This window comes from Seriola dumerili, unplaced genomic scaffold, assembly GCF_002260705.1.
Source record: "Seriola dumerili isolate Sdu_G_001 unplaced genomic scaffold, Sdu_1.0 BDQW01000331.1, whole genome shotgun sequence".
Lineage (NCBI taxonomy): Eukaryota > Metazoa > Chordata > Actinopteri > Carangiformes > Carangidae > Seriola > Seriola dumerili.
Genome location: NW_019174586.1, coordinates 9,631,176 through 9,656,398, shown reverse-complemented (window position 1 = coordinate 9,656,398; position 25,223 = coordinate 9,631,176). Strand labels below are relative to the sequence as shown.

The following is a 25,223-nucleotide window of genomic DNA, read 5'->3' as shown; positions in this document are numbered from 1 at the left end:
TTCACGTATGACTGAACAAGACGCCTGTGATTCAACACATAAAGGTTTGAGAGCTTTTCCATTTTCTTGCCTTCTATTAGGTCTTTCTGGGGAAAAAATCTGCCTCTGCACAGGAAGTGGTGCTTTTAAAGTTTCTAGTTTGTTCTGAAATGAAGAAGAAATAAAGAATTAGAAGCCAGAATAGCAGCACAGAGAAAAGTGCAATCAAAAACCCAAAGCAGAGATTCTCTCAGACCCTCTGACTGAAGTGATCTTTGGGAAATGCAGCGCAGAAACAGCTCAGTAATTACTTTAGTCGCCGAAAAAAAAAAAAAATTAAGGCTTGTCTGCAAAGCAAAAATAAAATCTGTTAACTGAGTGTCAGTTGTCATTGCTCCGTGCTCAATGTTCACGTGCAGGTTTTCCCTCATTTATGCGTTGTGAGTCGATAAGTTTCAGCAGCACTGCGGGAACGTCTGAAGTGTCATTTATAAACCACTTCCTGTCAAAGTGACCTACAAGAAAGTGAGAGTTAAGGGAGTGGGACACTTAACACCAGTCCCGAGCCTGGCAAGTTGCCCTTATATCTTTCATGTCACTTCAATGTGCGAAGCTAGAAAGTGATTACAACCTTCTATCTGGCTCCTCTCATCATCATCTTTCATATAGATGGGCTCTGGTCTGTCATTTAACCTTCACATGCAACCCCCCCCCCCTCCCTATTTCCTGTATTACCATGTCTCTCAGAGGCATGTTAAAGGCATCATTTTGGAGATTTGAAGTTTAAAAAAGTGGTTCAGAAAATTGGAGAAAGTGTCAGTTCTGGCAGATCCAACATTACTCTTGCGTTTGATCAGAATTTGGCTCCTGAAACTGCTTTTAGTGTAGAAAGTACAGGATTTTGACCTTTTATAGATAAAGGAATTATTACAAACTCCTTATTATTACTAAACAAAATGAAGATAATATATATTTTGTGTAGCTGCAGTCAGGCATGAACGTCCATCATATCCATAAAGGTCAATACTGAGGTTTAACTCTCTGCTAGACCGTTGCTTGTCACTTCTTCTGGATGAAAAAGAAAGCTAAATTAGATTGTTGTCCTTTTGGGAATTGAGTTAAAGTGCAGAATAAGTTCAGCAATTCAGCTGTAAGTGAGTGTGACTTCTGCAGCATCTCTGTCTGCACCTGCAGCCGGGTCATCTGAAACCTCTCAATGCCATTCAGAACTGTTTGTACTGAAGCCCGTGAGGGTCAAAGCAAAGTATTCATGTAACACACCAGTGGATGTAGCTGACCTGAGAAATCATTCCGTATATTCTGCAGAGACTTATACTCTTTTTTCTCTGCTGCCCTCCTGCATCTACAGCCGAGAGTTGAGAGAGCTTGACCTTGTATGGTGGTGGTGCTGTATCTGTGTGTGTGTGTGTGTGTGTGTGTGTGTGTGTGTGTGTGTGTGTGTGTGTGTGTGTGTGTGTGTGTAAAGGGAAGTTTGGACAGTCCAGAACACTGGCGAGGACTCACCGGCACATGACTGGGCTTGTGACTGACCTTACATAACATTACAAAAGGTCTGTTGTAGAGCTGCCAGGAAAGCAGCAGCCAGGGGCTTTGATTTCTCCATATGGATCAATACAGCATCACATAATAATCAGAACCATTCAGGATTGAGGTACCGGGCTAATTTTACGTGAACGCACATGTAGAATACGTACATACATTCAAATTGTATGTACTTGACAGCACAAAAGTTGGGAAAGGGGACACTAAATGTCTTCACCACAGACTTAAGGTGTCTCCATTCCCATGCAGTTTCTTGGCATGTCGTTTTTTTAGAGAAATGAAGTATACTCAACAGAGTCTGTTTTATTACTTTTGACTTCTATGATCCTACAAATCATTGTACAAAGAAAATGGAGGAGGTGCTTGTAACTGCATATAATTTATAAAAAAAAAGGGAAATAAGTCTCAAAATGTTTTGCTTACTTTTTGTGAATGTTATTTGGCTGTTAGGAGTCTAAAATGCCAGTTTTATTGATTTCCAATAGGACTTTTCCCGGTTCTCATTAATGTAAAACTGTAAAAACAATAAAAAAATGTCTATTTATTGTATACTAACAGCTACTATAAACTATAAAGATTGGTGTATTGTATAGACTGTATACAGTTAGTATACTTTATGGAATGGTGACACAACATAATTGTTTGATAGGTTAACAGGTAACAGCTAGGTTGAACTTAACTAGCTTGCATGTAACTAGTATTGGGATGGTGTTTCTTGAGATTTTACAAAGGTTAGCTTCATATTTTTAGCTCCACCCACAGTGGCTTAACTCAACCAATAAGATCTTTTCAGCCTCCAAGAAATCCTTGTGTAACCATAATTCCAATCTACTATTCATAGAAGACTAATGGAAAGGACAGGCAGCTCCGCCGCAGCACCGTGGTGAGAAGTCAAACAAGAGATAACCCTTTGATGAGAATGTATGGTGCGTGTAAAGATAGAAGTGAATGATGCATGTTCAGCACATCCACATGCTGGCGTCTCGCTGGCCTTTCCATATCCACTTGCTAGTTTTAGCCCAGATAGCTCTCCCACGTGCCAGGCAGCGCTATAAATAGCGCAGGTTTAATGCGCGATTGTCCCGGCAGGCTTTTTATGACTGAACGGGCCAGTAGGTTTTCACTGTTGTTACTAAGGCAGAGATTAACCACAAATGGAAGTCACCACACTCGCTTTTTTCTTTTTTTTTTTTCTTTTTTTTTTTAACACCCCATTCCTCCACGAGCACCATAATTACACTGTGATGCCCTTTACAAGCAGACACTAGCTGCTAGGTTTTATAGGTTTCAAAAGGTCAAAGGTCAGGACGAAGTTTTGGATTCACATTAGCAGAAATTGCACATATAGATACTGTGAATTACCTCTGTGCTGCAGTGTATTCATCAGTTCATTTATTCTGTCCTTTTGTATTTCTGTTTGCTTAAAATTTATAGTCATATTTTCCTCTGTTTATAAAACCCCCTAAACTCCAACTGGACTTATTGTAATTTTCCCTGAAGTATGCCCTTTCACTAACTTCAAAGGTGTCTGAATTCAACATTAATTTCATGGCCATTTGCTTAATCTAGCCAGTCTAATGCTCCATTTAAGCCATAATCGATTTAGACAGAGACACAGTGAGTGATGTATTCATTCCTGTGATGCTATTGTGTTATGCCACTTATATTACAGTGCATTAAAACATAGAAGAATAAACCACTTTTCTCCCTTTTATTTCCCCTTTTAGCAAATATAAGACTATTATTTTTCCCACAGAAAGATGGCTGAGCATTTTCATCAAAAACCCTGATTTGTATTCACACCTCAGACTTGTGGATTTCAAACTCTTTTTTTCGCTAAAGGCCACCTCAGTAGGGGATGTTCAGGGAGTCTGAGTGAGCTTCTTTTGAACTCCATGCATTGAGACTTTATATGGATTCAAATAGGCTGTTTCACTGCCTTACTGGGCTAATGAACTGTGTTTGACCCAGCACAGGAGGGCTCTGTTCATCTGAAAGAGTCGATGAATTGCAAAAACTTTGACAGCTTTTTTACTTTGCAAAGAAACTTTACTCACCAGGAAAGTGATGGCATTGATCTTTGCTCAAAGGCTTAAAGCAACCTATGTTTATGCTTACCCAACATGCATCTTTTTGAAGTGTTGCGAAGGGGAAATTTCGCACTCATAGATTCACTCTATGATATAATTACACCAGAGGTGATGTAATTTAAAGTCGAGCTGTTGAATTGAGACTTTAGACTTGACTCAACCAAGTTAAACAGAAGTTACAAAAATTATTAATTTACAATTGACACACTAAAACTAGAGACATGAAAGTGAAAACATGTTGAGCCAGGTCTGTATTTCCTTGACACCTCTCTGAGTAGAAAAGCTGGATTTCGAGAGTTGACAGTGATTCATCTCATCTTCAAACAGCAGTCAGTGATGGCTTCTTTTAACCATGAGGGTAACCTTTTTCTAACCTTAGCCAAGTAGTTTTAGTTGCCCAAGTATCTTGGCAAGTCCTTAAACATGGAGATGGCAGAGCAGAAAGGACACAATGCAATGTAATGTACCTCACATTTTCATAATAAACTGCAGACTAAGACACTGGTTGTTTGTTGTTGGTTGTTTACGTATAAAGAGTTGTGAAACTTTCTTTGGAGGATCTTAGCAATTATTGATAAATCCATCCATCCATTTTCAACCTCTTAATCCAGGGTTGAGTTGCAGTGGCAGCAGGTCAGGAAAGGTAGTCTGGACGTCCAACCCCCCCAGCGCCGTTTTCTTAGCTCTTCCTGGGGCATCCCGAGGCGTTTTAGGCCAGATGAAATATAGGACCTGGGTGTGCCAATCCCTGACACGGCAGACTAGATCTAAGGACATGGAACATGATTAATTATAGGTAAATTATTTGCAAATATACATTTAAAGGCTTGTTCCACTGAAAATCTCAGCCTGTAAGCTCTAAAGGTTTCTCTGACAGGGTTCAAGCTTGTTTGTTCTCAGAGAACAGCAGCCGTAGTTCATTTTGGATTGACAACAGTCTCAACAGACTCCACTAATGACCCAGAGTATAATAGTATAATTGTTGTGTTGCCATTAAATTGCTAAATATATTAGCGTGTAAGCGGTAAGAGGAGGCGATGGTGTGACATAAAGGCAGAGTATTAAGCAATGTTTTGGAGAAACAAGGAGTGTTGGGAACATACTGAACCTGAATCAACAGTTGACTAATTGATACCACCACAGTCGTGGTATCTATAGACATTTTAACACTTCTTTTGTTATGACTGCCATTAGAAACTGTTATGATGGCAAAAATCTGTAATTTTTGGTGGAGTTTTCCTTTACCTTATCGAGACTACCAACTATTGATCGAGCATCTTCCTGGATGCGTTTTGAAAACCTTACAACAACCAGCACTGAGCTTGTTCGAGGTCACTGGTCACTGCACTCAGACAATAGATGCAACATGATGTTCAGGGATCATGTACACCACAGAAGTGCTGGGAAAAAGGAAATAAGAGTGGAGTAGAGAAGGCGTTGCTTCTTGCTGAGCTGCTCGTTTGCGCTGCCTCTTCCTCCCGGCGTCTGTGAGTCATGTTGCGTAGCTGTCGGGGGCTTCATCATTATTCAGAGGCAGCGCAGAGTTGGGAACGCGCCACAGCTACATTCAGCGGTCGCCTATCGCCTTCTGTTGCTGCTGCTGCTGCTGCAGAGAGGATGCTCAGATGCGTGTCATGTGTATATGACGCGTGTTGACGTGGTTTTGTATGCAAGGGATGTGTGTTAACATGTGGTGTGGGGATGTCTCTTTCGGTACATGTGTGTTTGAGTGTGTGTGACGGAGAGTAGGACACACCAGCAGATGGTATGTGAATGTGATACCAATGACTTCACATCACAGCAGCCCTGTATGTAGGTGTGCATGTATGTACTGATCATTTTCCACTTCCTGTCCAGTTTTCCTTTTTTCTGGTGCAACATGTTGAGACGTATGAAATGTGTGTGCTATGCCCAAGGATGTTTTTATTGATTGACGGCTGCAATGGAGAGAAAAGAGAAGAGAAGGGAGGGATGACCGAGGAGAGAGAAAGCCTGAGTGGAAACGAAAAAATCAATCAAGCTGTCCTCTGTTTACGAGGAGGGAGAGAGGGAAGGATGTAAGGAAGAAGAAGGGAAGACAGAAAAGAGCTAGGAGAGAGAAGATGACGAAGGGGCAGAAGGAGAGAGGAGAAGATCAGAAGAAGATGGAGAAGGAATAGACATAGATAGATAGATAGATGATAAAAGGAAATAGAGGAGAGATAGAGGAGTGAAGAAAAAAGGAGAGGAAAGGGGAAAAGATTAAAGGGAATGGAAGAAAAGAATGATGTGACGGGCAGTAAAGAGGAAAGAAAAGAGATGAGAGGATGATGGCTAGATGGAAGAGGAAGAAGGAGAACATGAGAAAGCTAAGCTGAGAGGACGGGTGCTGAGGAGAAAGGAAATGTGATGAAAATGGAATAGAAGAAGCTGAGAAAGAAGAGATTCTGGGCAACAAGGAAGAATGAGAGGAGAAAAATAGTGGGAGGAAACAGAAAAGGAAGTAAAGTAGAGGAGAAGAAAGTCAAAGATCAGAGGAGGAGAGGAGCGAACAGCAGAAGAGCAACAAAAGAAGGGAACAAGGGAAGAATGATGCTGAGGAGAGCAGGGCGTAAGACGTGAGGAAAGAGGAGAAAAGAGAAGAAGGGAAAAGGACATGAAATTATTGAGACGGAATGAGAGAAGAATGAAAAGAGCACAGATTAAGAGCAGAGGTAGAGGAAATGATGCTGAATGAAGGAAAGGTGAAGGAGGGAAGGGAGAAGAGAACGAGATGAAAGAGGAGAGAAGAAAGGAATGATGAGCAGGGCGAACGAGTGGTGGAGGGGCATGAGTCAGGCACACGTGAGGGGGATGTGAGCTGCATGCTAACTAACAAAAACACGCGCACGCACACACATGCACAGACAGCTAGGTGAAAACACACATCTGCATCAGCAACTGGAAGGAGAGGAAGCAACGGGAGGGTCTTATAGAGGGCATCCTTTCCCCATCTCGTCTCCTCCCTCCTTCCCATCTTCTTCTGCTTCTCTATCAAGTCATGACTGCCCTCCCCCTCCCTCTCCTCATAGCTCCTCCTCTATCACTCTTTTATTCTCTCTCTCTTGGTCCTCATTTCCCTTTTCTCCCTCTTTTTTATTTCCTTTCATCTCTCTTTCCCCTCCCTTTCTTCCCTTGGTCTCTCCCTCTTTTCTCCCTCCTTTTTCCTTTCATCCTTCTCTCCTCTTCACACCTCTCTCTCCCTCCATCCCTCCATCCTCTCTCTTTCTCTCTCCACTCTGCTGATTGGCTCTTTGATCAAGTCTGCTCTGGTGTGCTGTGTAATTCTGCTCTGTAATTTATGAAACCATAAATGATATCAGCTCGTGTTATCCATCCCTTGACCCAAATAAACACTCCTCGCTCAGACCAAATAAACACACACACACACACACACACACACACACTCACACACACACACACACAGGCAGGGGAGCAGTTGTAATAATAAAACAGTTTAAAATATGATGTAAGGATATGAAACAAGATAAATATTTTCAAAAATCAGCACAGTGGCAGAATCACAAGACAAGAGCTTTAGGGAAGGATTAGAGAATTGAGATGTTGATGGTCATTCACTGCTGTGTGGAAGCAGAGATAATGAATTATTATAAATTCATGCTGAATGTGTATACTGTTGATTAATTTTCAGGAAATGTGAATTCTGCAGATTCACAGAGAGAGATTTGATTAGCTTAGCTAGCTGTTAGCTGCTGCAGCAGATCTTTCAGCTGGACAGCCAGGTTAAATTTATGGCAAACAAATTGCTATTGCTACAACGTTAGCATCAACAGCTGTTTAGTTACCAGTTGCAGAAACATTGCAACTTCAGCATCAAACTTCATTCCTTTACTCACCAACAGCTATCTCCAGGTGTGGACAGCAACATCTTCAACTGAAGTTAGCACGCTAACCAGCTAGCCCCGGCCCGTCATGTCACTTTCCCACAGCGACTCACTATAGCTTCCAATCTGCCCGGAAGACGTAGCGCTGCTCAGAGGGCGTAGTGTAACCTCCTGTATTATAAAGACAACAATTCATATGAAATAGACTTTTACTATTTCTATACACTTTTAAATTTCTGTCTCTACCTTTGTGCTTTTCATATTCTCATATTCTCATCAACATCAGAATAAATAACTAATTTTATAACATGGGACACAATATGTATTCTCAGATGTCAGAGACAAAATATTAAAGAAACAATGTGCAGTTTAGTGTTTAGAGTCAGTCTGACGTGACGTTACTGCTGAAGAAATCTGATAGGGAGTGAAAACTGTCTGTTTGATTCAGTTTGAAAGACGGTTGGTTTAACTGGTCTGCCCTGTGAGATGAATGAAAAAGGAAGTGTGTTGATGTGTGTGTGCGTGTGTCTGCATGTGTGTGGGTGTGTGGGTGTGGGCTTATAAGTGAATGAGAGACCAGTAACAGAGCATGCTTCCTCATCATGGATACAATAGGTCACTGATCCCTCTCTCGTCTTCTCAGGAAACAGCCTACATGTGCACACACATACAGATTCACACAATGCTTGGATTCCTTGTTAAATTCCATTTGGACTGGTTTCTGTTCCCAAGTGTTTCCTCTTTCTTTCCCCTCCTTGCCCTCTTTTCCTTCTTTCTCCAAACTTTTCCTCCTCCTTCCTCCCTCGTTCTTCTCCCCTGAGAGACCACAGTCGCCTCGCTACACACTGAGTCACGTACACACACTTCCTGCTCTTCTTCTTTTTTCTGTTCTCTCAGTGACGTGGCCCAATGTTTCTGTCTGAATCTAAGCCATGTGTTGTGACTGCAGACCACGTGGCAGCTATTTCTGACTGGAACACTAGTTTAGTAGAGCACAATTTGGGGTTCCTGAGGTTTTTGAACGTGATTGAGGCGTTTGCAAGGGGATTCCACGTGTTCTTAAGAGCATTTAAGGGACTCTTAAGGAGGTTTCCGGGATTCTTAATAGTGTTAAAAGGGTTCCTGGAGGGGTGTAAATGGTTCTTTAGGGGGCTATAGGATTTCTTGGGGATTTCAAACACTCTACAGCCTGTAAAAAAAAAAGCTTCTTGAGAGGGTTTCAGGGTTTCTAGAGTGGACTCCAGAAGTTTTTGAGGGGCTTTGAGGCATGCTTGATGAGGTCTAAGAGCTTTTGAGAAGGGCTGAAGAGTTCTTGAGGAGGTTTCCTGGATACTTACATAGATTGAGGGGTTCTTCAAAGAGATTCGGGTTTCATTGAAGGGGTTCAGGAATTCACTGGGGTTACAGCCTTTTTCAGTGAGGGTTTTAGGATCTACGGGTTTTAGAAGTTCCCAAAGGATCATGAGGGTATTTCATGGATTCGCGAGGGAGCTGGCAATGTCCCTGATCAAGTTCAAGGGATGAAGTGGGTTCAAGAGGTTATTAGAGGGATTTCTGAGGTTTGCAACTCGACATCCCTTAATGAGGTTTATAGGGGTACATCAAGTAATTTTAAATTTTAATCTGTGAATGAATGAAAGCGTGTGTCACAGTTGAAAAGCAATGAATTACTGCAATTGGAGTAAGGTCTCATAACATTTTGAGAGTGCCCTGAGGTAATCTTCATAGGATTGTCTCTTGCAGGCTGTTCTAGAGGATTTCCACAGAGCAAATCATTTAGTTTATAAGAACTGTGGTTCACAACATGTCTGACTGTATGAAACACAGCAAAACAAAGCTCGATCAACCATGTTGCCACCGTGACCAAAGAGCCTACATATTAAGCAGAACAGCTCATTTCACTGATTAACACACACTCAACCAACGAAGGGGAACTAATCACCTGAAGACCTCTTGGGTCACGATTGCACTTTGTTGTGAGCCACAGGGAGATGTAGCAGGATAAATGCATGAAGGCACTTCCACAACGACTGCCAGTGTGTGTGACACATTTTCGGTCTAATCCTGCATTGTGCTGGGGCAGATGCCTCTATTGGTTTCAGTGTCGAACCTCGTGTAACATGGAAGTCTCATTATCTGTAATGAGTAGCTGTTGAGAGATGAGGGGCTGTTGATGAGAGCTCCTTGTGACTCAGACAGTTAACAGTGTAATAATATACAGTATATGCCAGATGATGGAAGCTTTTATCGAAAGTGCCTCACAGTACTTCAACTGCATACATATTTTAGAAAGGGTGGCCCAATGGGAACTAAACCCCTAATTCTAACAATGGTAGTGCTGCGCTGAGCAATGAACTTCAGAGAAAACACCAACCTCGGCAGTCTCATAGAGGGAGCAGAATTATTTCCCATGTTTGGTAGCTTGCGTTTCAGAGAGCAGCGGTTACTGAGAAAACAGCATTTCCTTTGTGATCGCATAAAAGAGCAAAGTGGCAGACATGAGTGACGCATGCAAACTTGTTCATTTCTCACTGAGGTTTCCTCCAGCTGTGATCAGCACCTCCAGTTTTTTGGGATCACGTTTTACAAAGAGGCTCATGCACTTCTGTTGCAAGAACAAACCGCCTGGGAGTTTTGCTTTAATCTTGATGTTAGACTAACATGACCTTTCCCTGTTTCTCTCTCTCTTTTTCCATCTTCAGTATGGGGAGGAGGAGGTGTGTTCGGACCGTTTGGACACTGACTTCCCGGACATCGACCTCTCCCAGCTGGACACCAGTGACTTCGACAGTGTCAACTGTCTCAGCGAGCTGCAGTGGTGCAATGATCAGCCTGCAGACGCGTCACCGGCCTCCATCCACTACAGTACGGCAGATGAGCTCTTCGAGGTGAGGCTTCATCACCGAAACACAGATGTTGCTCTGAATTCAGCCTTGGACAAGCTCTTCAATGATTGTAGTCATGCTTTTATCGTAAATGTTATTACTTACAGATAATCTTGGCCTAAGGATCAGTTGTTTAGAGTTAGCTGGTTTTAAACAGTAGTTATTTTGTCTTTATCCTTTAAGCCATGTTAAATGCGGGTTGGAAAGTCCACCATTGGGAAATTCTAAGTCAGCCAGTAAAAAACATGGCATTCACATCCCCCTTTTGATTATCAGACTCCAAAGACAGACAAACAAAATGCTGCTTCATGTTGAAGAATTGTTCAGAAAGGCTTCAGGTTCGTTAAGAAACTGCTGCAAATGTTGCAAGTACAGGTACATTGTTAAAGGCACAAACAAGCCCTTGCACAAGAAAATGACCCACTTCATCAACAGATTCAAGCACAGATTGCTTGAGGTTTAAGACTAATCCACAAAGTTGGCACCCTGAAGCCACAGTTTAAATGGAAAGTTTTTAATCTGATTTGATTGAGGAAAAACATCCTGTTTGACCCCTAAACACAACATAAATGTTTGAGCAATGACAGAAGGAACCTTAAATGGCTGAACCTTTTGTGTCTAGAGGACACCTAGTTTAGATGTGCTTTAAAACAAATATGGAGCTGATTTTGTGCAGTGTTAGTAAAAACAACCCAGTCCCACTGAGGTGCTAAGGGATTTCAGTTCCTCAGCTTGGGTTAAGGTTATGGGTGACTTAGGGGTGGCTTGCTTTGTGTAAATGTTTTATTTCTGATAATACTGTTCAGCAGAAATGTGGAATTATTAGTCCAGTGGGTCTTCAGCAGATTTCGTAAGAGATGTGGGTTTGAACAGGCAAATGTAGGGGGCAGGATGATTTCGTACATTTAATAAATCTTGGCTTTGGGGCCAACATTTCCTTCGCTGTTGACACATGCAAAGCCCTGACCCTTCACCTGATTCCCTTGCTGAAATTTGGATATGCAGCATGTCTCAGAGGGCACTGCCAAGAAAGTAAGTGCCAGTTACGCTGTGTGTAACATGATGACGGAAGCAGTCCATCAGTTTGGATCAGCCCAGTGCTTCTACAGCGCCAGTGAAAGGCCTGAGGCTACAGTATCAGGTGCCCTTGCTGGATGAATTCAGGGAACACCCTCCTTGTTTTTTTTCTATCTGAAAGCAAACCCTGGATCATTGATTGTCTATACGTTTCCAGTTATGTCTCGTGGTCCCATTACAGAGGCTAAATTGAGTGCATCTTGAGAATAAAAAGACGACAACAGAGAGATAAAGTAGCATTTAGGTCCAGATCATCGGCTATGTAATGCAACTCTGCTGGTGAAAATTGCTGTGATGTTGCGATGCACTACACAGTATTGGTTAAACGAAGGTAGGCAAGGCATGATGGGAATGTAGGTGAAGTAAACACAGACTGCCTCTGTGTCTTTCTCAGTTTTTATTCTCATTTCGATCCCCATTAGCTGACGCCTGAGTGACTGTTTGTCTTCCTGCTGCCGACACAAAACAAAACTTTACGACACAGTTGGTATCTGAGGACAGACTCAAAAGAAGTACATAAGCGGTAATAGATATTTGTACTGACGGCATAATCGTTATGAGAAAGGTGCGAGAGCAGGAAGCTTCATTACTGTGATCTGCTGCTGACAGCATTCAACTGATAAAGACTTACGAGAGGAAGGAGACAAAAGAGAAAACATGACATGGATACAGGCACATCTATCTCTATTTCTCTCCATCTTTTTTTCTCAAATACTTTTGCTATTTTACTTGCTGTCTCTTATCTGTTTGTTGAGCTCTCTTTTTTCAATTTTGCTCCATTTCCTCCTTTCCCTTGTACTTCAGATTCCTCACTGAATCTTTTCTTGACTTTAGTCTCAAATTGAGTCTTTTTTTTTCTGACTTTATCTCACTTTATTTTTGCGTCTCTCTCATACATTTCCCTTTTTAAATGGCTTCTCTCTCTTTTTATTATCCGTCTTTTCACATGTCTATTTTCTCCGGGGTTTGACATCATCCTTTCCTTGCCTTCTTTCCTCAACTTCTTCAACTTTTGTGCTCAGTCTCATAACTACTTTAACCCATATTTCACAGCTTGTATACATAGTTCAATTTTTTCTACTTTCCTCTTTATTATCTTTTAAAGAAAAGTTGATATTCCCTTGGTTTTCCCTACCTCGCCCCCCTTCATTCCTCCACTATATTATATCTTAGCCAATATTGTATTGATCAGACTAATAGGCTACAGCAGAGCAGACGGTCAGACGGCTTTGGGTTATGAACACAGTAATGAATAGAGTGATAAGCGGACAGATGAGGCCCCCCGTGTCTCTGATTCTCTGCTTCCCATCAATACGCCACTTATTTGCAGTAGCGCATCGGAATCTAATCCCATGTTGGACCAGATTGATCTGTGTTTGTGTGTGTAAGTCCGACTTCATTTAGCCTTGGAGAGAGTTAGAAAGGTTAGGTTAAAATTATGACTTTAATAATAATACATAATGATAATAGTAATGCTGTTATGCTGCCTCTTATATGTCACTTTTTCTCTTTCACTGTTGCCATCCCTGTTTCTTTCATACAGGATGAAAAATGGAAAGAACGTTTTAGTATGAAAATGATGTATAAGAAGTTGGATTCAAACTCATGCCTCTGGAGATGTAGTACAATGTGGATAAAGGAGTGAATTAAGTAAAACGGAAATATATTTCACCCAAAGATGACTATAATTATCAGGAACAGAATCATTTATGCCCCATCAAACTTTAACTTTGACTCTGAGTACACTCCTGACATCGACTAGAGAGATTCGAACTCTTAAGTTGCCGCATCCAGTGAAGAGAAAGAGCGTCAGCAAGCCTGAGAGACAGGGAATAAATTTAATAATAAATAGTTTGGCAGCCGGGAACAGATAGAGCTGGATGATAAAAGGAAGAGACAGATGACTGGAGCTCAGTGGCTTCCCGTAGGCCAGCCATGCTATCACCTCTCCACCAGACTCCGCTCTCAGCAAGATGGCAGCTCCATAACAGTAAACAACCCCTGTGTGGATGTAACAGGAGGGATGGAGGAGGGTGCAGAAGGGGCAAATTTTGGACTGAAATTACAGATAAATGTGTATTTGATGTGTATCTTCAAATTAGGCTGTTTTCATGCTTTCTCTTTTTTTCTTTTTTTCTTGGAGAAGCATGTACACCATCACAGGAACCAAGGCAGTCAAAATGAATCACATTAATCAAAGTGAAAGGGAAAATGACGATGCAGACTGGTCAATAACCATTTATAAGACAAAAACTCCTGTTTCAGCAAACTTGTGTATTGTTCTTTATAATGAGGTCAAAGGCCAGGGTTACATTATCCTGACCATGTTAACAAACGAGATAGAAGAGAAGCAAGAGTGGACTTCAGATAACAGCTGATTAAGCGTGAATAGAGGAGGAAGATAGAGGAGAGGTTGGTTCCAAAAGTCTGGAGTCTCTTTTCTATTTCCATACATAAATGTAATATACATATATAAATCTATTAGAATTTAGTTATTTTCCAACTGTCTTGATACTCCGGACTAAATGACTCAAATATGGCTGTTATTTCATGTCTTTGGATTGCAGTGCAGGGTCACATAAAACATTTGTAAAATCTTAAAGGTCCCATATTGTATAAAGTGAGATCACCATCTCATTTTTGATTATAAAGCAGGTCTAGGTTCTATATTAATACTGTGAAAGTTTCGAAGTGCTCAGTCCACAGAGAAATGCACACAGCCTGTATTCAGAAACTGAGCCTTAAAATGAGCCGTCAGGACTTATTGTAACTTTGTGATGACACAACAAAGCAGTGTCCGCTCTCCATTCACCAAGCCCCGCCCAACCGGACCCACCATCCAATCTAGCAGGATTTGGTTTCTTTGAGTGTTTACCTGAAATCTGCTATATTTTTATTCAATCACTCAGAAAACAGTCAGCCAATCAGAAGAGAGGCTCAGAGTCTCCTCTCTTCTGATTGGCTCACCGACCTGTTGTTACTAGAGCTCCAGAGAAAAGCCTGAGAGAGGAGGTGTAAAACTACATTGAGATGGTTTTTGTTACTTGAAACCACAAATACTTTGTTTATTATAAATATCAAAACTTTAAATAAAACACTGAAAAAGTGTAAAATATGGGACCTTTAATTCATCATAAGACGTAGCTTGTATCTGCTACGCAAGCTTTCTTTCAGGTTTACATCAACAATAAATGTGAACAAATGAAAGCGAGGGCTTCTTTGAAGAGCTGCTATTTTCTGCCGACGTTCAACAACCACACAGGGGGGGGATTGTGAGGAAATAGACCAGAATGCAATGTGGCCACAGGTATTTTGGGATATAAGTGAAGCTGATTGTCAGCGTTTTCTTCACTGGAAAATCTCCTGCAATTGATGTCCTCTCTTATATGGTCACAGCAGCTGAGAGAAGAGAAAAAAAAGTTAATGCTGCTTCCCTGAAATGATTTTGAATCCTGGGAAATGTAGAAATGAGGTAGGATGGGGAACAGTAGTTAATGGGGGTTTGACAGAGATGTCACAGAATGGGAGATATTCAACTTCTTGTCCATGTTGGCCTAAAAGTTAGCAAGTTAGCAAAGCTAGCCAGGTAAAATCTTTTTCATCACAGCTCCTAAATAGACCTTGTGGTGAGATGGTTTCAGCGTTAGAAATGTGCTGACCTTTATCCTGTACATTCACAATGTTCTGACCCATGTTCTCTCTGCGTTTGACTCCCTACAGATAGAAGAGGAGAATGCGGCTCTGCTGGCCGCTCTGACCGACAGTTTGGATGGCATGGTGGATGCCGAGGTGGGCGGGCTCTCCGTCTTCCCAGCCCTGGGAGAGGAGCCTGACCAGGAAGAGGAGGAAGAGGATAGTCTTCCTCTCAGTGCTGAGGACTTCAGCCAGTCCCTGGGAGCTGAGACAGAGGACCCATCACTAGTAAGAGCCCCTCTATACTGTTGGTAGATAACGAAAACTTCTGATCAGAACACTTATTTCCTCTGTGCGTCTCCAACCTCACTTCTGCAACACATATCTGAACATTTACCCCTGTTGAAGAACTTGATATTTTCAAATACCCTCATGTTTCTTCTTTGTCAGTGGTCTGCAGATCTGTTGCAGCACAAAAAAAAGCCTGTTGAAGTGGGGCCTTTAATACATGCTTTAAACACCACCCACTCCCATGGCGTACCTCTCTTTTCCCATGCTCTCCCTCTCTTTTTCTCCCCAGTATCTTAATCTGTGTCGCGTTTGCTAACCTTGATGTTCCCCTTGTTGGCCCGCAAGGTTCAAAGTCCGCCTTTAGCTCCAGGAAAACAGAGGGGCGCTGAGGCACACAGTAACCTTTCATCCAGTCCTGTGTGTGTCTGTGTGTGTGTCTTTGTGTGTGTGTGTGTTGCATTTCATGATTTCTAAGGAGCACATGTCTTTACAAGAATAGAGAGAAAGTTTGAAATCCTTTAGGCTGAGGACATGCTGCAGATGCTTATTCATTAGTTTTGATTATTAACTAGAATTATGATTAGTTCTCAGTTAAGTCAGTGTCAGTACTGGATTGCATCTAGTTTTAGGTTTAGAACTAGCAGTAGGCTTAAGTTAGAAGGATTTGTTTTCTTCCCACAAGTTGAAATCAAACAAATGTCATAAAAATAAATAAGTAAGTAAAGTAAATTTTATTTATAGAGCACCTTTCAATACCTGGGTTACAAGGTGCTCTTCATTGGGGTTTTAAACTTCTTGTCCTTGTTGGTGTTAAGGTTATCAAGTAAGCAAAGCTAACCAGGTAAAGGATGAACTTTCAATATCAACTTTTATAACAGCTACTAAATAGACTTTGTGGTGAGATGTTTTCAGCTTTAGAAATGTGCTGACTTTACATGAAAATGTACAGGATAAATTATATAATATATATAAAAACAAATTCACAATGTCAGAGATAGGTTATGGCAAAAAAAAAAAAAAAAAACATAAGCCAAGCCAAATTTAACTAGCAAATGAACTTCTGGGACAAGGGAACTTGAAAACATCCCTTACCTAAACTTTGGACTTTGTTGTAGTACTGTTGTCGTGTTCTCATATCTTAGCGAATACTTGATTACAACACTGTTATAACTGATAAAACAACGGTCAAAACTATGAAAAAAAGACCCAAGTTGTTGATAAACAAGAATTTTTCATTAAAGTCCAGATCAGGTTCAGGTTTGAGGATTAGAGATGGATGTAGTCAGAAGTCCTCACAAGTTCAGTAATCCGAATGTGTGTGTGGTCTTCCAGCACGTGGTCAAGTTTATGTGTGTGAGCTTGTTTATGTGTGCTTGGTTGTTTTCAGCCCTGTTCCCCCTCTTTCTCCCTCACTCTCTCTCTCTCTCTCTTTTCACACAATGCTGCTGGATGCCTCTCTCTCTCTTTTTTCTCTCTGGGCCCCTCTATCGTTCCCTGAAGCAGGCTTCTAGGAACAAACCTTGTTTTTTTCTCTCCCCTCCTGCTATCAGCCCCTGCCTGCACCTGAACCACGTCCTTTGCAAAAATACTAAACCTCCGTCTCATCACACAGAAACAACAAATTGCCGTACCCCTCTGCAGCGAGTCTTGTGCCCTACTTTCCCCTCGGTTCACTCTGCTGTCAGGAGAATGCAGGCACTGGAACTTAATTGAAGCAGGAAGCTATTTCACTGCAATAAAAGACTTATGATTACTGCTGTAATGTGGCCTTATTGCACTTGTCAAGATGAATCCAGCCCGCTTCCTTAATTTGACTTAAATTTCACAGCAAAGGGGGCGGCTTACAGGGGTTTCTTGTGCGCTCTGATTTAGCGGCAGCCTACAAAGATGCTATTGTTTGGCGGCCGTGAGTCATGTTGGATGGCTGAATACCTACAGCGTAAATATTCACAGAGCTGCACTGCCTTCCCATTTGCAATTACACACCGAATTCAACTATAAAACAAGTCTGTCAGTGAAGTCAGCGGAGATTTGTTAAGCTTGAAGTTTCAGGAGGAGTCAACAGTGAGCAACAGGACTCCTCGTTCAGCAGGACTTCAGTTCAAGCTGGAGGAATAGGTTTTAATAAGGAAAAAATTAACTAAAAAACAAGCAAAAATAAATGCTTCTATAGACATTTTAACAACTACAGGTTAAAGGATGATGAGGATGAAGGATGGTAGTGAAGGCTGAAACATATTTTAACAGTAACACAAGTAGAAAAGAAAACTCGCTCAGTAATGTCACTTTTATAGCTGTATCTACCTGTAACACTAGCTGCTATAAGCTACTGGTCATACAAGACCAAGTAATGCTCCTGAGTGTGTTTGAACAAAGGGCCATTTATGCTTATGAACTCAGCTTTTCCTTCGTAAGAGGGAGACTGTGACGTTTCTTCATTTTAAAGTTACATTCAGTAGCTTAAAGTGACAGATCGGGTTATTTGACTTGGGGTTGTGTGTGTTACCTACAACGACGGAGCGCACTCTGTTACTCCGCAGATCAGCTGATTGAGTCAGACAGAATTAAAAGTAGGAATACAGTAGTTCAACACTTGAGATAATGTAGTTCCAAAGGAAAGGGGCTGTTTGACGGCAAGATAAAACGGTGAAAATATTAAAAATAAAGCGTATTCTTAAAGTGATATTCTTTTTTTTTCAGTGGGTATTTTTAAAAAGTGGCAGCTGTGTGTCACATATAAAATTACAGTAAATAAACTGACTAATAATGTACTGTCCTGGATTCAGAGGAAAGCAAAACACTCAAAATGATATATTTTAATTAAATTGAAAACATTTTGATCCTGTTGAAAGCCTAAGAACAAGGTAAAAACAAGCGGTCAGGTGTTCATACAGGTTGTGAACAAACTGACAATTTTGGAAGATGAGCTTCCACTTAATTCAAAGGTATAACTAAAAGTGCATGTACCTGTAATTTGTAATTATCCCTCATTGCACAGGCAAATCATCAATGTGCACAGCTGCAGCAGGTCAAACTTGAACCAGGAAATCAGTGTTGTGTTGTAAGTATATGTTTGACTCGCCTGAGGGGGTTTGTTTTCAACCTGTACCGTTGTCTCATGTTAGTGGTCGTGTTATGGTCGGGGTTGTGGTCATTTTAGTGTCGCCAAGATCTCAGAAGTTGCTTAGGTGAGTACAGTGTTTTCATAACCGATAGAAGACTGTTGAAGCTACAAAATTAAAAATAAAATAGTTGTAATGTACCAGAGTTTTTCTTTCAGACAGGACAGGGCGACCACTGTTGGTAGCGTTACAGGATCTGACTGGCATCAGAGGGAAAAATGACCAGGGGAAGTGACATTCCTTCCAAATTGGTGGAAATGATAATGACTTCAATGACCTTAGATGGTTCAGTACAGGAATCAGAGTCGTTTGGCAGTTGAGGAAGCCAAGAAATGCCAGGCCTTGCAGTGATAACCATTAGTGTGTGGCTTATTGTATGCTGGCATGGTAACAGCGCACACTGCGCAGCCACACAGGACTGGAGTTTTTGTTGCTGCGGCCTGTTAAAGGCCATGGAGGTATTGTTTAGCCCAAAACAACAGGTCGGCGATACGGAGAGGTCGAGCCACCAGATGCCATCGTCTTCACTGTTGTGTTGCAAAACTTTGTCGCCCTTACACACACGACCGCCCTGCCCTTGTTTAACCTTGAAGACTCAGTCAACTTGTCAAAATAAGGCAGAGTGGAGGCTGGTTAATAAGTTACACCTGCCAAGTGAAGAGACAATGAAGGTCAAATGAGAAGAGCTAGGTTCAGTTACATACTGAGAACAACCAGATTAAATGCCTCTCCGTCATGTGTGGGCCGTCTGTCAGCTTGGTTTCTCTGTGCTTGTATTTTCAGATATGACCAGAATGATTTTTCATGTAACTTTTGCACAATGACATCTCAAATCAGAAATCTCAATGTCCCTGACATGAAAGGATTAAATGTCGGGGAGTGGACAGGAACAAGAAGCAGTTAGATGCAGATTGAAGTAATGGTGCGGCATTCAGGGACAGATGAGGGCGGTGTTTACTTTAAACGTCAGCAGCACAAATTCATTTTCCAGATAAATGCAGCTTTGTACTGCAGGAGACGTTTCTGTTTCCCACTATATTTGAATAAAACTTGAAACCTGTACAGTTAAGGTGTGGCTTAGGGTTTTCAGTTATCAGTGATTTAGCGTCGGTGCCCTGCATGTTACAAAAATGTAAATGGCAATAATTTATCCTGTATTTTATTGCTGCAGTGACCACACCAGAAGCCCCCCATCCCACCCCCATCCCACCCCCATCCATGATTTATCGTGCACCAGCACCACGTGTCACTCCAGCTTGTTTTTCTTCGAATGCTGTGGCAGTTCAGCTGAAGAAGTCTTTTCTATCCCCTGACACACAGCGCTCAGTCAACTGGCTGTTGCTTCATTCCTCTGACAGCTGGCAAGATAACACACTTTTCCCAAAGTTTCCCCACGCGCACACACACACACACACACACACACACACACACACACACACACACACACACACACACACACACACAGAGAGAGCTTCACTTTTCTCTCAAACAACCACATGCTCCTACTACTATTACTACTCCTGCTGCTGCTGCTGCTGCTGCTTGGTTACCTCCACCTCTACCTCTGTCTCTGCTGTTGCCACTACAACTTCTGAAATCGTTTCCCTTGGGCATCATCTTGGTAGCGCCTCCAGGCAGCAAATTTGTGACTAGCAAAGCAAGACAAGTCAGGACTCCTATCGCTTTGGGGAAACTTGTGAAATTATGAAATGCATATCAGGAACACTGGTGAACAGTGCTGGGATTTTTTTTCACAGAGCACAGAAAACTTGTTTTTCCCACCTACAATCAACTTTAGGTAGTCATGCAAGGACTTGACAGTAGGGATGTAATTGAAATGTCATTTTTAAGAGACAAGTTGATGCAGGAGTGTTGCTGTTAAATCCCATTTGTACAAAATTTGTCATTATTATAGTCACATAGTAACATGTGGAGTGTTAGATAGTTACATTATTGTTTTAAATTTCCTGAATCTGAACTAATGAAGCTTTCCATGAAACGACACTTCTATCATTACTATCCATTTGTAACAGCCATTTAACTGTAGTAATACCAAGCACAGTTTAAATCACTGTTTACACTACAGAAATACCTATATTTATATCAGAGCTCTCTGGATGACCCAGAGTTTTCCTTTTCCAACTGGTTTCCTTCATGTTTCCTCCTGGATTCTTCTTGGAAAATATTTCCTGCCAAGAATGTGTGAAACAAGATCAAAAAATAATTCTGACTCATTTGTAAAAGTGTTTTTTAATAATCAATTCCCATCAATTCCCTGCGGTCCCCTGAGAGGTTTTATTTTTAGATTTGCTGAATGACTCACTTTTTTCTAAATCCAGTGATGCTCCCAGTAAATCCAGGACAGATTCCAGGACCCCTGACATTAAGCAGAATATTTCACTTTACTGTATATAAATCATATCGTCCTGTGTCCTGGCTGTGTTTCCACTGTGTACACTATCAGTGACAAAAAATAGCAAGCTGACATTCACTTCCACTCACACAGAAAAGCCTGGTGTAATAACATTATGGTGTTTACTCTACTGAAGCTGCAAGATGTGTGTATGCGTCTCTGTGTATGTCAGTGTGTGTGTGTGTGTGTGTGTGTGTGTGTGTGTGTGTGTGTGTGTGTGTGTGTGTGTGTGAGAGAGCGAGAGAGAGACTGAGGGAGAGAGTTTCATCACCTATTTCCATCAGTTGAGTGGTTCACTGTCACATGACTGCTGTCACTCCTGTGTTCAAGCCTGAGTGTGGCGCTGCCCTCTACTGGTGCAGGAGGATACTGCAGATGACCTCACTAAGGCCCCACTGCCCCTCTGTCTGTGTTTGTGTGTCTGTCTACCTGCTAATGTACACTACACATGTCAGTCAGTTTTAAATGTTAGTAGCTTGATTGGATCCACATTAATCCATATTTTATTTATGACTCATCAAGAAAATGATTCAACACATTAACTAGTCATAATTCTAATTCAATCCAATTACATTATCTTTATTCATTTGGATGTAATTTATGTACATTTGTAGGCTCTAGACAAATTCAGTCGTACTAATCAGAATGTAATTAAAGATATCTCGTAATGCTTTGACAAGTTATAAATATACTGTAGATACATAAAATGTAAAAAGGTAAGTGATAAAACAACCAAAATGCATGTCTAATATCATTAAAGATATGTGTAAAGGAAATTAAACAAATGAAAATGTATTTGGAAATACAGATGGGTAATAAATGAAAGGAAATACCAACATAAACACCTTATTCATTCCTTTGATGGTGGTTGGAGATTGATGTTGTAACAGGTTGCTCCAAAATCTCACCTAGGTGTTCAGTTGGGATGAGGTAACTGTAACTGGTGGTAACTGTGAAGACCGTAACATATGAGTCACAGTGTTTATTTTCATCAAAACCACTCAGTGAGCACTTGTGCACTCTGTGGAAGCATCTGCATTAGATTCAATAAGATATAATTATGATCAAGTTAAACCATTTATCTACAAACAGACTGCCATGTGTGCTTATTTTGAGCTGCACCTTAATTTGTGTGTGTTCATGTGCTGCTCATCTGTTTGTGAGCGCCTGTCCGTTGTTTGTCTGCATTTTTCCTCTTTTAAGTATGATTGTCAATGTTTATGTGCACTTATACCTCCTTGTTTTTGTGTGTTCGTGTGTGCTTCACTTACGTCTCACTGCATGTGTTTTTCTTTTGCATTTATCAGTGTCTGTCATTCATGTGTTATTGCAACAGGGCAACTCTTTCTATGTGTGTGTGTGTGTGTGTGTTTGTGTGTGTGTGTCCCACTGCAGAACAAGGTGTCCATTGATGCAGCCAGCGGAGCTCTGGACGGTGTCCAGAGTAGAGTAGAGTAGAGCGGAGAAGAGTAGAGTAGAGCGTTTCAGGGGCCTGGACGCTGCTGGAGGGTTTTCAGTGTTTCACACAGACACAAACCTTCAGTCTCCTCTTCACTTTCCTCAATGGGACTCTCAGAGGAGCATCATCACACACTCTGAGCCAAGTTGGCTTGCCCACAAAGGGCCGTGGTGGCCCCATTAGTGATGCGGGCGATCGTCCCGTTCAGTCATTTGACCCAGATAGTATTCTGTGGTTACAGCCAGCTCTGTTGGGTGGTAATGTCGTTTTCATTAAAGCATTACAGTAATAAACAATGATAGTGTTGTGAATAAAACGTGGTTAACTGTGACCTCCAGAGAATGATCAACAGCTTTATGGCAAACCACTGCCACTATAAAAAATAATCTACTGGATCATTTCCTGTTTTTTCCCTTAAAAGGCTTCTTCCTCATCACTTTGATTTATGATGACTCTTCTCTCTATAATTTTTCATGCTTATTTTTAGTTAGCTCTTCCTAGATATATGTAGCTCCCCATATAAAGTTGAGCTAGAGGTTGGTCAGCAGGTCAGATGTATATTTGTAGATTTTCTGGCACCATCACTGAGTCCAGTGAAAGATTAAATGTCAAATATAGTGGCTGAATATATAACAAGGGGGATGGATAATTAAAAATAATGATATTAAAATAATAATAATTATGAGCGGCTGGTTCTAGAGGTATTTTTCTCCATTGTCAATTCTAATTTAAAAAAAAACAAAACAAAAAACAAACATACATACAAGCCTGATCCGCTGTTGCTATGGAAAAGAAGTGAGTTACTAGTGTGACAGTGCAAATTCAAAATGCTTTGTTGATGCAAATGGGAAAAAAACATCTAAAACTGACCCAATTAAAATGATTTACACCATCTACTTTAGCTTTCACCAGTGGAAACACCAGAATTTCAAACTCAATTATTTTAATGTTTCTTACAAAAAAGTACCATGGGAGACGTAGTTTACTTCCTTCCTTTTATGTCCACAGCCTTGTAACTTTGGGCAGGGCTGGCCCAAGGCATAAGCCAACTAAGCGGCTGCTTAGGATCCCCATGGCCTTACTATACTATGAATATGATGTACTATACTATAACTTTTTATGCCTTACTATACTATGACCTTTTTGACATTTTTATACCTTAATATACTATGACGTTTTTTGACATTTTTATGCCTTTATATACTGTGACGTTTTTTGACCTTTTATGCCTTACTATACTATGACGTTTTTTGACATTTTTACGCTTTACTATACTATGACGTTTTTTGACCTTTTATGCCTTAATATACTATGACGTTTTTTGACATTTTTACGCTTTACTATACTATGACGTTTTTTTGACCTTTTATGCCTTACTATACTATGACGTTTTATGCCTTACTGTACTATGACTTTTTTTTTTACCTTTTATGCCTTACTATGATATATACTATGACGTTTTTGACATTTTTATGCCTTAATATACTATGACGTTTTATGCCTTACTGTACAATGACGTTTTTTGACATTTTTATGCCTTTATATACTGTGACATTTTTTGACCTGTTATGCCTTACTATACTATGACGTTTTTTGGCATTTGTATGCCTTAATATAGTATGACGTTTTATGCCTTACTATACTATGACGTTTTTTGACATTTTTATGCCTTACTCTACTATGACGTTTTTTGACCTTTTATGCCTTACTATACTATGACCTTTTTTGACATTTTTACGCTTTACTATACTATGACGTTTTTTTGACCTTTTATGCCTTACTATACTATGACATTTTTTGACCTTTTATGCCTTACTATACTATGACTTTTTTTTTACCTTTTATGCCTTACTATACTATGACGTTTTTGACATTTTTATACCTTAATATACTATGACGTTTTATGCCTTAATGTACTATGACGTTTTTTGACATTTTTATGCCTTTATTTACTTAGACGTTTTTTGACCTTTTATGCCTTACTATATTATGACGTTTTTTGGCATTTGTATGCCTCAATATAGTATGACATTTTTACGCTTTACTATACTATGACGTTTTTTTGACCTTCTATGCCTTACTATACTATGACGTTTTATGCCTTACTATACTATGATGTTTTTTTGACCTTTTATGCCTTACTATACTATGCCGTTTTTCACCATTTATGCCTTACTATACTATGACGTTTTTTTTTTTTTTAACATTTTTACGCTTTACTATACTATGAAGTTTTTTGACCTTTTATGCCTTACTATACTATGACGTTTTTTCGCATTTGTATACCTTAATATAATATGACGTTTTATGCCTTACTCTACTATGACGTTTTTTGACCTTTTATGCCTTACTATACTGTGACATTTTTTGACATTTTTACGCTTTACTATACTGTGACTTTTTTTGACCTTTTATGCCTTACTATATTATGACGTTTTATGCCTTACTATACTATGACCTTTTTTGACATTTTTACGCTTTACTATACTATGACGTTTTTTGACCTTTTATGCCTTACTATACTATGACCTTTTTTGATATTTTTACTTTTTACTATACTATGACGTTTTTTCGCATTTGTATACCTTAATATAATATGACGTTTTATGCCTTACTATAATATGACATTTTTTGACATTTCTACGCCATACTATACTATGACGTTTTTTGACCTTTTATGCCATACTATACTATGACCTTTTTTGCCTTACTATACTATGAAGTTTTTTGACCTTTTATGCCTTACTATACTATGACGTTTTTTCGCATTTGTATACCTTAATATAATATGACGTTTTATGCCTTACTCTACTATGACGTTTTTTGACCTTTTATGCCTTACTATACT

The 25,223-nt window shown here is 40.4% G+C and overlaps 1 protein-coding gene across 1 annotated transcript in view; it reads left to right on the top strand.

Annotated features, from left to right (window-relative positions):
• Window positions 1-25,223, top strand: part of LOC111232566 (peroxisome proliferator-activated receptor gamma coactivator 1-beta-like) — a 98,378-nt gene that overhangs the window by 56,037 nt on the left and 17,118 nt on the right. The window contains exons 2-3 of the mRNA XM_022760147.1: window positions 10,198-10,383; window positions 15,178-15,378. Coding sequence (XP_022615868.1) covers window positions 10,198-10,383; window positions 15,178-15,378 — 387 coding nt within the window. The remainder of the gene's footprint in view (window positions 1-10,197; window positions 10,384-15,177; window positions 15,379-25,223) is intronic.